Source organism: Coturnix japonica, chromosome 3, assembly GCF_001577835.2.
Source record: "Coturnix japonica isolate 7356 chromosome 3, Coturnix japonica 2.1, whole genome shotgun sequence".
NCBI classification, from domain to species: domain Eukaryota; kingdom Metazoa; phylum Chordata; class Aves; order Galliformes; family Phasianidae; genus Coturnix; species Coturnix japonica.
Genome location: NC_029518.1, coordinates 292,212 through 306,591, shown reverse-complemented (window position 1 = coordinate 306,591; position 14,380 = coordinate 292,212). Strand labels below are relative to the sequence as shown.

Sequence of the window (14,380 nt, the reverse complement as noted above, 5' to 3'; positions counted from 1 at the left end):
CTACACAGGAGGATCTACAAGTCCTGAAGTATGCCAGACATCACAGTGGGGCTGGAGCAATCACATAAGCAGCAGGTAGATGAGAATGGTTTGAGTGAGCTTGGAGCAGGTCATTTGGCTGTGGACCTCATGTGATAGGAACAATGCAGCAGCTTCATAAAGAGCTAACCGGATTGCTGACCTGATTATGGAGCTCAGAGGAGCATCCCAGACCTCTTTATATTGTGATAATGACACTGCTATTTGGAGGAAGCTCCAGCCCTTTTCCCTGTCAGGTCAAAAGACCTCTGCAAGTGACGGAGGTTGAGTTAACCCTGGGGTCAGCCCTAGCCTAAGTGGGCTTAGCTGTGAATGTGATTTGGAATCTAGTTCATGACAGAATTGCTCTTGGCAGTGCATCAGCTTCTTCATTGCCTTCTGTGTAACACCATCCTTCCTCCTTTATGGGAAAGCGGGAGTGTGTCTGCTATAATAGCCCATGTTTTTATCTTATTTAACAGACATTACCAAATGGGCTGTGTAACAAGTAAAAGATGCTCGTAGAAAGTGATATTTTGACACCTAACCAGTTTGGGAAGTCTTAGTATTAAAATCCATTTTTTTTATATCAGCAGAGGGCGCAGCATCATTAATCAAGCAAAGGCTTCCCTGCTTACTGCCAAACCCTACCTGCTTGTGCCTCAGGAATCAGGCTTCAAAGGTGGGATGAAGCAACAGAACTAGCAAGTTAGAAACTTGTAGAGGTCCTTTTTGTAAGCATGAAGCCATACAATACATGACCTTCCACTGTTTTGCCACAGATAATGTATTTCTGGAGTGCTCTTTCTTCATTGGGATTAGGCTTTAAAGTGCTCATTTAATTTCCGAGGACACTGTCATCAAGGCTGGCGGTGCTTGATAGAGTTGAGCATTTTGTTGTGCTGTTGCCTGTTCTATCAGAGGCAACCTATAAATACACTCGAGCTTCTATGTTTCCCTATCTCTCGCTCTGCAAGAGGAAATGGGCTTGTTTTCATGTGATTAGCAGGCAGAGGAACTTGTGAAAGTGACACAGCTGTACTGTAAAAAGAAAGCCCCACCCCACAGAGTTTGTTACCAAAGGAGCTTAACTGCTGGCTCTGATAGACCTGAGAGCAGGACTGCCTGCAACATGGAGCGAGAGCCGATGCGCATAAGGGAGGGCTACTTGGTTAAGAAGGTAAGCAGGTGCCTTGGGCGGAGTGGAAGAGAGAGCTGACTGAACAGGCTGGGGAAGTGTGGGGAAATGCACTTTGGTTTCAGTTAATTTAAAACTAAAAAGGCTTTTATTCCTTAAAAATGTGACACGTGAAAACAGTTCTGTGAGTAGTAAAATAGTGTAATGCTAGTGATTACAGAAGGACTGCTAGCAGTTATATATTGATTGTTACAGTGCTATATGATGAGGAATTTCTGTGTTTATCCTACACTGCTTCTGGGTCAAAATATCTATTTATATATTTTACTAAGAAACACAAGTGCCTTGATTGTAAGCTTGGTAAAAATAGGTAACAGATCAAAATGACCAGAGCCTATTCCGCTGTGCTTTATCAGAGAGTTAAGTATTAGAGAAGCACACTGCTATCTCTAAAACAGGGAGAGCTTGTGGGACCATGTGCAGTCCTGTGCACAAGTATTAGGTTACAACTTTTATTGAAATCCTTAGTGAGATCAGTCTGGTGCCCAGCAGTTTAAACCAAGTCAGTTCTGGAGAAGAGGAGAAGCTCCGCTGTGGGGTCTCTGTTCATCAAAACCAGAATTCCACTCCTTGGAGCTGCTGGCTGGGAAGGTCTCTAATCTGCAGCCCCTCTTGCATAGAAGCCACTCCTCAGTCTTATTTCCATTGGCACTGGAAGGAGGCAAGTTCATATGGTAATCTCAAAGCTGCACTGCTGCTGCCACGAGGAAGGAGATGACCAAATTCACTCATGGTAGATTGCAGTTCTCTCTAGTTCTCGTGGCCTGGTACTTATAGATTGTGAGCAACTTGCTCCATTTTTCCATGGCAAGGGAATGGATGGAAACTTGGGCCCAGATTCTGTGTCTGTCTGGGCATGCCAGGGAAAAGATGCATGCAGATGTCCAGTGTGAGTTCCTACCATTCCAGGGGGTGCTGGGTCCCCAAGGAGTCTCTCTGTGGTTACTGCTAATGGAAAATTGCTGCTACACACTGTTTCAGTAGCAACAGAGAAGTGGAAATTGTGCCCCATTTCTGTAATGAGCTCATAGGTGATTCTGTCCTTGCTGAACTGAGTTTGTTTTGATGTTGTGTTGAAACAGCATTCAATCCCTATGTGCAATCCATATCCAAGTGAGACTCTTCTCTGTAACTCCTTGTTCAGATGGGTTTTTAGAGAGCCCTCAGCACAGGGATTTTTTTTTTCCCTTTGGAAGGTAGCATTCACTTGTTGGGAACCTTCTGCCTCCAATGAGGGCTGCAGAGGCTGGAAGCAGTTCCCATTCTTAGTAACACCTCTGCTGAAAGCCTTCCCTTTTTACTGTGTAGTTGAATATAAGATCTGATTCAGACCTCCTTCAGGGGAGGATAAACTGGGGTTTCTGTGCTGGAAAGACTAAGGACAACCACTGTTTTCAAAGAATTCAGGACCCGTGTATGTCTGATGCTCTTCAGTAACTCTTCAAAGAAGCTGTTGATATTCAGCAGACATAAATGTTCATTTGGCTGAGAAGTTAAGTCACTTAGGTGTCTGAGATTGTGATTGTTCTTAAAGCAGTTTGCAAACAGGACCAGGGAGCTGAGCTGGCTGGAGCACCACATCCTTAATAATACTAGCACTTAATCATGCTAACTGAGCATAGGGAAAAAGACTGTTCCTCTTTGAATTCCAGAGACTTTGGCCATTTATTTTACTATATGTAGGTTCTAGCCCTGTCTTTCTCTATATTTCTCTTGTCTAAAAGCTGGTATTAAGAAACAGGAAGTAAAAACTTCAAGAGATGAATTGAAGCACCTCAAATTCTCACCACAGCAGTTAGGGATCTGCACCCTAAGAACCTTAAACTACTTATTACTATTTGCTTAAGTCAAGAAATCCTCTGCAAACTTAAAATCATCGTATCACTTGAGTTGGAAGGGACCATTAAAGCTCACCTTGTTAAAACCCCCCACATTTAACAGAGACAGCTACAGCTAGATCATATTACCTAGGGCCTGGCCTAGCTTTGCCTTGAAAATCAATAGGGTTGGGGCATCTACTGCATCTCTGGGCAACCTCTTCCACTGCCTAGACGCTTTTATTGTTAAAGCAACCTTCTTCCTTATATCCCATCTAAATCTCCCCTCTTCTAGTTTGGAACCATTGCCCTTTGCCCTGTCACAGCAGAGTGATAGGGTCTGTCCCCTTCCTTCTTACAGCCTCCCTTCAGATACTGAGAGGCTGCTCTCAGGTCTCCCTGAGTGCAGTTGTGGTTTAGCATTCCCCTTGAGACATGATAGTTAATTTAGACTCAGATGTTCCGTGGGAGATCATGTCTTCAACGGACATAATGTGAACAGTGATTTCTCAATGCAGGGTAGCATGTTTAATACTTGGAAGCCGATGTGGGTTGTTCTCTTAGAAGATGGAATTGAATTCTACAAGAGGAAGTCTGACAGCAGCCCCAAAGGGATGATTCCACTAAGAGGAAGCACCATCAACAGCCCATGCCAAGATTTTGGCAAAAGAATGGTGAGTACTTCTTTTTCTAATAACTATGATTGACAGTGTACTTAAACTCCTGAAGGCCTTAAATGGACACAAGGCTGGTCATCAGATTTCTTATGTACATATCCTGGTGATCACTCTCAGAAGGGGTCACAAGCAGGCTTGGACTTCTGTAGTGTTTGAAAGGTTTGACTGCTTGAGGAACAACTCAGGATATTTCAAGGGGAGCAGTTCAGAAAGCATTTTTTGGGGGGGTTTCTGACTCTATCCTAGTAGATCTAAATTGTATTTTCATGGTGCTAATAGCCACAGAATCAAACTGTGGTAAGCTGTCTCATGAGCTCTGGAAAAGCTTAATTATGGCCAAAGAGCACTGACTGGCTTGCTTGGATGGGAGGGAGATAAATGCTGTGATACAAATGCTCTTAAAATAGCTGCGATTCCAAACTGTTTCATTACCATTCGGTAAGTTTACCATTCGGTAAGTACATGAGGTCAGGTAGTTCATATTCATATGGTCTGTTTTATTTGCATGTTGTGTGGTTATGTGTACAGCTTTTGCCTATGACTAAGAACTACAGGTTTACTCAGTGAAAAACCCAAACTGATTTGGAGGAGTTATTTTAAATGACGCTATGCATCTGGTCACTCTGTGGGCAAGCATAGCAAGCAAATGGGTAAGGCCCAGATTTCCAATCAGATGCACAGATCATGATATTAATAAATTCAAAGTCTTCTTTGAGAGAAAATAAGGCAGGAAAATGAATGTGTAAGAATACTTATTGTGTCGTGGGGTTCCTGAAAAAATTGTGCTGGTAAAACAGGATTTCTGTGATAAAAGAATAATACATTTAGACCAGGTGGAGACTATACTGCTGTGTCTGGAAGGAGAATTTTATGTTAGTGCATCCTTATCCCATCCTCATCATAGATACTGCTGAGCTGGCAAGGGGGAGCATTCTGTTGATTCAGAAACATTTGAGATCAAAACCATCTGCTCCTTCTTGCTGACAGCTTCTGCACTCTGGCGAGGCTGGGCAAGCCTTACTGTTAACCCCTGCAGCTTTGGATATGGCCTTTGCTTCAGCAAGTATATGTGCAAGCCCAGAGCTCTGTGTTACTGCACTTGACCTCAACCCTTTTGCAAACCCTGAACAATAAAGTGAAGTATAGTTACATCCAGGGACAAGAGCACAGGGCAAGATCATTAAATAACCAAATGAAGAAACACAGTATATCTGTGCACATTTGGTTCTAATTCTGCCAGTTTGAAACTGTCCCTACATTATCTAATTAATAACCCTCTGTACAGCTCTCCTTGCTCAATACATGGGGAAGAGGATACTATGTTCTGGAGTATCAGATCCTATAACACAATATTAGACATTAAGCGTTTTTTTTTCTGGACAGTTATCTTTGTGGTTTAAGTCCTGATAAAATCACTGTTGTTCTGTGGTGGTTGCACGTGCACTCCTAAAATAGGCAGGGGATTCTGAAGTTTTTGGTGTCAGATCAGAAAGACAAGGGGTGTGCTTTCTCAAAGGTAAGATTTGATGCAGTTTGTTGAAGTTAGTGAAAGTGATCCCAGTGTCTTCATTAGCTGGTGGAGCTGATCCTCTTTGTTAGGTCAGTGAGATCCCTCTGCAAGTCCATAGACCAGCAATGCTGAAGATGTACATTCTCTGCAAATTTGCACTTCTCAAACACTCAAAACTACACCATACTCATTCACACAAGTGGTGCTGTTATTGGGATTGCTCTTACTAGTAGTTACTGCCCAACATGATTAAATTACTGCTTATATTCCTTGAAAACATAGGAACTCTACTTTTTTATATATTTTACATCTTTATTATGCTGCTGAATTCAAGACCTCCATATTGCATTGTGCATTCTAGTTAATTGCATGCTAAAACGTACAGTTGTGCTGTTTATGGGTATTATTCTGGTTCATAGTGTCCTGTGTGCATTCATAGCTCTAAAAATGGCAGTATAGTTTTGGGTCAAGACTTCTGTAGGGTAAGAAGCTGGAAAATTCTCATTAGTTTTATTTTAAGTCTAGTCTTATTTGAGTTCACATTGGGGCAGGGAATATCGAGCTGTGAGCAGACTTCCATATTCATCTGGTCTGATTTTAGCTGTTTGAGTCAGATAGGCCCCAGTACAGTGACATAGTCTGAAACCTCAAGGGTGCGTATCACCAGCACACTTAGTTTGGTAAATCAGTTGCAAAAAAGTAGATGTTGAGGGGAAAGGAAGTAATCTTGGATTTATTAAACAGATAAAGCTTGTTCCCAAAAGGCTGAATGTACTTATCAGTGTTTACTGGTCTTGATCTGAATCTTTATTGTTGCTCAGTGTGATGTTAATTCTGCTATGTTCCTTCTTCCTCGCTTTTCCTTTGGATGGTGTTATCATATATGGTTCCTTATAGTGGGATTCATTTATCTAAAGTGTTGGTGTTTAGTTCAAGCTAATGCTCTAATTTGCTTAAAAGCACAAATAGATATACATCTCCAGAAAGGGGTTTGTTCACCTCTAGGATTGGAGACAGCCAGTGATTCAATGGAATCACTCAGAGTCTTGATTTCATTGCTGTAGATCCACTGCTCTGTGCCCCTTGATGATAGTCTATGCTTGTCCCTATGGATCCATGCTATTTGCTCCCTTATTAGCTTGATGTTTTCAGTTGGATGCCTACTGAGCCTTTTTATTCTTGTACAAATATGGAAAACATAACAGTTCCTCTTATGGGGAGTTGTATTTTAGAGGAAATTGAAGCCCTCTTGACTGAGTAATTTGACCTGGATTTTCCATCCAAAAGATGAAACCAGGATCAAACAGTCTGAACTTTGAGGGTTTTTTCTTTTCCAAGTTGGTGTTGCATTTTTTTTTAGTCTACCTAGTCCTGCCTTTAAAAGATCTGCTCTCATGTTGTGGGAATACAGGCTTTCCAATGGGGTCAGTGTACTTAGAGAGGCAGTGATCATGATCGTAGAATCACCAAGGTTGGAAAAGACCTAAAAGATCATCCAGTCCAACCATTCACCTATTACCAATAGTTCCCACTAAACCACGTCCCTCAACACAACATCCAGTGTGTTGAGGGTATGTGTACACTTAGATGTGTATCTAAGAGCTGGATTTATCACTTCCCTACCAAACTCTTAGAAGTGTGCTAGACTGCAAACATGTGCAGCTGCTCCCTGATGGGACTGTTCTTTTCTTCCCTCTGAGCAATATGGTGTGGTTTGTTTTTTCGTCCTCCAGACTGACCACATCTCTAAACAGTAAGACAGGTTTACACCAATGTAAGTTTGCAGGAGATGGGTACTTCAGTTTTGCTGCTATGTTGGACTTCCCAGCAAATCAGCTATATCAGTGCCACTCACTTGTGCTGATGTTTGCTCTAGCTGGAAAGTAACAGAAGTCCATTGTCTGTACTGCCTGTCTATGCTTTTCTTCAGAATTATTTTGTCTGTGGCTCTAAGGCACTCTCCAAAGCCTCCTAGGTAAACTGTATGCTGTGGTGACACCAGATTTATCGTACCCAACCAGCCACATTAAAGTAACTTGAAAAATCATTGTCTGTCCTCCCAGTTTGTCTTCAAGCTCACTGTGGCCAAGCAACAGGACCACTTTTTTCAAGCCTCTTACCTGGAAGAAAGAGATGCTTGGGTAAGGGATATCAGAAAGGCAATTCAGTGCATAGATGGAGGTCAAAGATTTGCCAGGAAATCCACAAGAAAATCCATCAGACTGCCTGAAACAATCAACTTGAGGTATGTTCTTGTAGCTCTGCTTCTCTGTTTACAGCATAGAATTCAGTGTAAAAAATGTTTTCATATTTATTTGATTTCTGGGACGCTGTTAGCAGTGGGTTTTGCATGATGAAAAGAGGGCTGTCAGAGAGTTTGGAACTGGCAAAGGGAGAAGGAGATATAAAGGGCACACACAAGAAGCAGTCTGTTTGTCAGTACGGGTCAATGTGATATTTGTTTCTGGGCAGCAATTACAAAGATACAAGTGAGCCTGTGGTCCTTTTTAGAGGACAGTGAAACAACATGGGGCAAAGGTCCAACTAAGTGTCTTCTCCGGATTCATCAGAGGATTGCCTTGACTGAATAAAAAGCTGAAGAATTTAGCCTGTGACACTTAGTGTGTGTCCTTCTCATTTCAGAACCTCAGGGAATTAGCTTTGAGCAAGTGAAAAGCAGATGGTAGGAGGAAGTCAGATCAGGAGTCACTGAGGTTACTCAGGGCCTCTGAGAGCGTATAGGCTTTAGGGATGTCCCAGTCACAGGCTTTCTGCTCAAAGAGTCTCCACGGTGGGTTTTGTTCAAACTAGTCATCACAAGCTGGAACAGTCTCAAAATGGAGGCAATTAATGGTGAGCCCTTTGTGCACCATTCTTGTATTTGTGATAGCAATGATGAAACCTCCATGCTTTGCATAGAAGGCTTTGCAGGAGGAAAATACTAAGCCATGCTGTAGTACTGCAGAGAGCACTATGCTAGCAAAATATGAAGGTCCTATGGAAGAATATTTTGGTAACAGCTGGATATAGCTTTTTATATGCTAACAGTTTTTGTTTGTTTTATGTGCAGTGCTTTGTACCTCTCGATGAAAGATCCTGAAAAGGGAATAAAGGAATTGAAGCTGGAAAAAGATAAAAAAGTGTTCAATCACTGCTTTACAGGTAAGAAGCTCTTGTCCTGTGTTGGTTTTTTTTTTTTTTTTTTCATTCAATAAAAAGAGCACAGGACTAAGAGTCTAAAGATAGACTAAAACAGCTCTAAGCTATTCAGAGTACAGTCTGTGAAGAGAGTTTGAGAGGAAAGCCTGGCAGAGGTCATCTTGACCACTGCGGGATGTGCTCAAAGGATGGAGCTTGAGAGTGTTCAGATGCAGTCACAGTGAGGACGAGAAAATCAAATGAGTGCCAGTAAGATTGAAATAGATCTTTCTAGAAAGCTGTGTGAAACAATACCAGAAGATCTGTTTCTCACTGATTTTTTTTTTTTTTTTTTTCTACAACAAGCCTATGTCATGTTTTAATTCCTCTCCTGCTCCAAGTCAAATCAGTGGATGCTAAGCTTGCATGTCAACCTCTTTCTACAACACTGCATTGGTAACACTGAAGCTTGAAAGAATGTCTTCTCCAGGCTTGGCTATAATTAGTGCTTTTCCAGTCCCTCCTGCTGAAGTTTTCCAGCTCATCCCTACATTTTTTTCCCAGCTCTTTTCTCCTGAGAATATCGTTCAGGAAATTTATGTTTAGATGGAATGGAGTTGCTAGTGGTGGTGGTGTTTATTTTTATTTTATTTTATTTTTTTTTAATATCAGGTTTCTGTATGTTTGTCTTAGTTTGTGGCTGATATTCATCTTGTTAATTCCTTTACAACCAGGCACTGCTGTAATTGACTGGCTGGTGTCTAGCAACTCCATCCGAAATCGCAAAGAAGGCCTCATGCTTGCCTCCTCTCTCTTGAGTGAAGGCTACCTACAGCCTGCAGGAGATACATCCAAGGCTGCAGCTGAGGGACTGTCAGATACCCCTTTCCTGGATCTCAGCGATGCCTATTACTACTTTGTGAGTGTTGTACTGATTTACCTTTGTTTCTGGTTTGCAGATACTCTTCTCAGGCTTGAACCTTATTTCTTAAGTCCTGGAGGAAAAGTTGTCAGAAATTGAGAATTCCATGTTAAATATCTTTCTCTGTGTGATGCTCAGAATAAACTGTCTCACTTCAATGTTTGCAAGGTCACTTCTGTTGCTCTGCGTGAACTGAGTACAGAGATCAAACTGCTTTCTTTTGAACTTGGACTTTGTTCCCAGTAATTTCAGCAGTAAGCGAGGCTTGGCCACCAGCTCCCCTGATGATGATTCAGTGGAAGGGAAGAGAGTAATTCATCATCATGAGGCTTCTCAGAGCAGCTCAAGCTGGAAACACATTTCTGTGCTCAAGGCCATCAGATGTGACTCAGTACACATGCAGAGCTTGCAAAGAACCAAAAGTTTTCAGTATCTACTTCATAACCCCTGTCCTGGGTAGCTTACCCAACCTTTTCAGTTTATTTCTTCATATCAGTCCATTGAGTTGGGGAATGGGCAGCCTGAAGTGTATTGGCTGTGTCAGCTTTGCTTCATGTGAACTGTGATGCATGTAGGTGCTCCAGCTCTCTTCAGATGCCTAAAGATCTGTTTTCATAGTCCTCAAGCTGAAAAGCTTTCAGTGTGACATGAAGAGGTCCTCAACTTTATTGGAATGCTTTTCAGTAAAAGAGTTGGGTTTTTTTAGGCATCAAAAACCAAGCGGAAGGAAGGCAGTGAAGCCACACTCATACATTATGTATAAATGTGTACCATTTGTATAACTATTTAATGTTCTCTTGTGATCATGCAGCCTGACAGCGGATTTTTCTGTGAGGGGAATTCTAGTGATGATGATGTGGTCCTGAAAGAAGAATTCAGAGGCGTGATAGTCAAACAAGGATGTTTACTAAAACAGGTTGGTACTGCACGCCTTCTAGCCTCTCATGGGGATAGATACAGGATTACTCTTTCCCCCTTAAAAGCTTTAAAGAAGAGAAAAATAAGCCTCTGCCATGTCTTCCTTCAATAGATTTTACCTCTGTCTCCCTTTTTACACAAAGAACCCTTCCACAGCAGCAGGACTTCTGATCAGAGTTGCAAGACTTATTGCTGTTAATAGAGAACAAGATAGCTTAATGTTTAAATTAGATACAACAGAATGCTGAAGTACGTGTTTTAGCAAGGCTATCTTCTTCTTCTGGAAGTCTGGTGCCATGAAGGAAACCAGAAAGTATCAGTTAGGAACATTTGGTAGTATTCACTTGTATTTCTCTTGTTCAACCATTTTACTCAAAAGCAGCAGAAGAAATGAGGTCTGAGCCTTTCTGCTAACATTTACCCTGTCACATTCACCTCAGCCCGGCTAGTATTGCAAACAGCAATAGTTAGTTGAGAAACTAATATTATGAAATGCCAAGAGGAAATGAGTCATGATGTTCACTAATTAATTTCTATTTAGTCACCCTCTTGAACTGTGGCTCACGGTAGGTGCCACTACTTCTGCTGGTGGTGTGTTTTCAAGACTGGAGTGATGGATGGGGAAAATCTAGACCTGCTGTGTAATGGTGTTGCATGCTGCTACAGTTACATTGTGAATGCTGTAAAATGAGTCAGTGTTTCAGCTTCCTGAAATGCTTCCAGATCTGATTCCCGGGGATGTCACCCAGTCTGTCTTCCCTGCAGCTTTACTGGTGACTCATCCTGTTCAGGCTGGGAATGTCAGGTTGGTTATATGTGCTGGAAGAGAAATTTCTTATCTTCCAGGAAGAACAAAGGGCAGAACTAGATGAGCTGGATGTAGTCTATGTGTACCTAGGGTCTGTGTGACTAGTAGGAATCTGTGAGGTGACCAGCTGGCCCAGATGAACTGTAGTGGAATACAGGAAGCCGAGGCCCAAGTTGTATTCCAGTGAATATTTCCTGTCCAAACATATTGTCTTTCCCCCTTTAATCACACAGCACAGCTGGCCATAAGCATTTGCAGGGAGGGCAGCTCATGCCGTTTTTTGTTCTTGTATTTTTCTAGGGGCATCGGAGGAAAAACTGGAAGGTGAGGAAGTTTGTTCTGAGAGCTGATCCTGCATTCTTACACTACTATGATCCTGCTGGAGTAAGACATACTTGGTCAACTTTGAATTATTTTTCTGTTTGTTTGGCAGTTTTGCTTTGGGGTTGTGTTTTTTATTGTTGCTTGGTTAGTTTTTAGTTTGTTTGCTTTTCAGGCTGCCCTCATCTAGAAATAGGAGTGAAGCATTTGCTTTGGAGTTTGTGGTAGAAAAAGCCAGGCAGGACAGTGGGACAATTTGTGCTCACACTACCTGGCCACTCTCTGGGAAAGCAAGAGGGAACGATGGTTTTGGCTGTCACAGTCTTGTAGCATGAGAGGAGGAAGAAGTCAAAGTTGTAACAGCACCTGCTGTTCTTTGGTTTTTTATTCTAGTAAAGCAAATAAAAACTTTCTAAGATCTACTTTCTAATTAACCTCCTTTTCATCATGAAGAGTAAAGCTTGTTGTTGGCACAAGGTTTATATTCTTTCCATACCATTATTAAGGACATGCAAAATACTCTGCGGATCCTGAATTCCAAATTCCAAGGGAGATTTCTTACTTATTTACAGGTTTGTGAATGCCCCCTAGCTTTCAAATCACACTGACTGAGGATCCCTGGTTATCTAAGGTGACGTGCTGAGTCACCAAATGTTTTTGTTTCCATTGTGGAGTTGTAGTCAGTTGCTGAGATGTGAACAGTTTCAGGAGTGTTATATTGAGTTTGTGTCTTTCCCAGGGAGAAGATCCTCTAGGAGCAATCCACTTGAGGGGCTGCGTGGTGACTGCAGTGGAAGATATGCCAGACTGTAAGGAACCGGAGTGAAAGAGCTGTGTTAGAGGGTTTTGGTGCATTCTTTCCATCTGCCAAAAATCACAAGTGATTTAATAATAATAAGTATAAGCAAATATAAATAATATATATATATTATAATAATAAGTGATAAGCAAATCTCTTTACAGACTGTAGAGAAAGGAACATTTTAAATGCAAGACTGTGATCATTTGTAACTGACTTCCTTATTTCTTCCCCGTAGCCAAGAAGTATGACGTCGAAAACAACCTGTTTGAAATAATCACAGCAAGTGAAATTCACTATTACTTGCAAGCAGCTTCATCTGCAGAGCGTACAGAGTGGATCAAAGCAATTCAGGCAGTTGCTAGGACTGGGAAGTGAAGATGATCCACCAGCAAGAAGGACAACTGAAACTGATTGCTCAAAACAAAATGGGAATTCTAGCTTTTCACTGAGATAAAGTAGTGGCAACCAGAAAAGCCTCCTAAGGCTTGTGGGTTTGGGGGCGTGAAGTAAGTTTCACTTCTGTAGTGGGCACTACCACAAAAGAAGTGGAAAGTGTCTTACTAAATTATAGCGTAGAATATGTTACATTAGTGTGCGCTTCCTGTAGCATTCAGTATACGTTGGGAAGGTTATATCTTATGCCTTTCCCTGCTGCCACTGCTTCACCATTAACGGGACAGGATCATGTTGCTGTCTGTACATAAGGAATAGCCACTTATGCATCAGTCTCTATGCGTCTGAGTATTTTCTAATAACTCAAAGGATTCCCAAGGTGAACTTCATGCTTTCTTCTTTACTAGCCCATCTTTCTACTGCTGTGTTCAGCTATCCAAGTAATGCAGTAGAGCTAAGGAAAGAAACCTTATTTGGAAATGTGACCCACACGTTTATAATCCTTCAGTGTTAAGGAAGGGAAGAGAGCAGACAACTGTGGTAGCACTATGCAGAAAGCATGTACAGATCAATGACAGCAGTGTGAGTATCCATGCAGGAAAAATCTTTGCCTGTGTTTTTGCAAACATGAAGCAATCTCAGTTTTTCTGTACCCGCTTTATTTCAACCTTCACTCAATTTCTCCAAAAGAATCTGCTCCAGGACTGTTGTTTTACTTCATTTTGATCTCCAGTGCAGCTGCTGGAGTGTCATGTACTTGAATTAAGTGTCATGTATTTGAATTAAGAATTAAGAATCTTTCAGGGAGAGAAGGATCCATTCATTCCTTGAATCCCCAACTGAGTTGTTGATTAGAGTCTTTCTTAACCTACAGAAATATATGCGATGCTTGTCTCTGTGCTTTAAGTCATATTAGAGAAGTGTCATTTGATGGTGTCAGGTTACCTGATCAATCTTTGGTTTTTGTTGTACTATATGCCTCAAACTTCCAAGTCTTCAAACATTGAGCAAGAACTGGAGTTAAACGCGTGAGGTTCTGCGTGTAGCCTGTTCCTGTTGCATACAGATGTCTGAGTGCAAGTAAACTTAAAATAAATAAATAAATTAGCTTCCTTATCCTTAAGTAATCTTCTTCAGCACTCTTATTCAGATTTCTTGAAACTAAGAAATAAACATGGTTCTAAAGCTTATCTTTAGTTCTGTGTCATTATACATGTATATACCCTGTTTGCACATATGCTATGAAAACAGAGCCAGGATAACTGCTGGTTCTAAGCTGCTACTTCAGCTTAGGGTATTCTGAATGATGTTCAGGAAGAAACTTCATCTGGTTCATGGAAGCTGTATTATCACACGAAGCTGCTGTATTGGTAAAGAAGTAGTACAAGTAGCTTGGCATCTGGACTGTGCCTTGGTCTGTTGGACCAGCTTGGTGATGATAATCTCCCAGCATGCGGTGCTTCGATGTAACATGAAAACAAAACTTTGGTTATCCATTGCATGCATTTGGGTTGATATGGTTATCCTGCACAATGGGAAGCTGTAAGTACAGTAACAGATTGCTGATAAGTTTTTTGGTTTTTTTCCCTATTTGGAAGGAGAAGGTTATGAATGTATCATCATCTTGTTTGCGCAGACAGCAGAGTGTCCATTGTCTTAAAGGAAACACAGATTTGCTTAAGAAGCTTCTTGTCCTAGGGGCTGAATCTGCGTAATTTTCTCCTATGTGTGGTAGAGCACTCCTGGTGTCTTTCACTTCCTTGAATTGCTTCTGCTAAAGGATCAGATCTTGTTCTTTAATAAGCTGAGCTTCTTCTTAGAAATAACAGACAATGCAGCTGTGCTGAAGCAGCAGGCT

General features: G+C 41.5%; 1 protein-coding gene across 11 annotated transcripts in view; it reads left to right on the top strand.

The window, feature by feature from the left end:
• PLEK (pleckstrin) overlaps window positions 1-13,712 on the top strand; it is a 49,716-nt gene extending 36,004 nt beyond the window's left edge. For 8 of the 11 annotated variants that reach the window (XM_032443694.1, XM_015856497.2, XM_015856498.2 and 5 more), the window contains 8 exons: window positions 3,552-3,707; window positions 7,284-7,465; window positions 8,291-8,382; window positions 9,093-9,277; window positions 10,092-10,196; window positions 11,307-11,390; window positions 12,067-12,136; window positions 12,365-13,712. In XM_032443694.1, the coding sequence (XP_032299585.1) occupies window positions 3,552-3,707; window positions 7,284-7,465; window positions 8,291-8,382; window positions 9,093-9,277; window positions 10,092-10,196; window positions 11,307-11,390; window positions 12,067-12,136; window positions 12,365-12,504 (1,014 nt within the window). In that variant the 3' untranslated portion in view covers window positions 12,505-13,712. Of the gene's footprint in view, window positions 1-611; window positions 1,199-3,551; window positions 3,708-7,283; window positions 7,466-8,290; window positions 8,383-9,092; window positions 9,278-10,091; window positions 10,197-11,306; window positions 11,391-12,066; window positions 12,137-12,364 lie in introns of all 11 variants that reach the window. The other 3 variants (XM_032443695.1, XM_032443697.1, XM_032443696.1) reach the window with 2 other exon arrangements.
• Window positions 13,713-14,380: the final 668 nt, after the last annotated feature.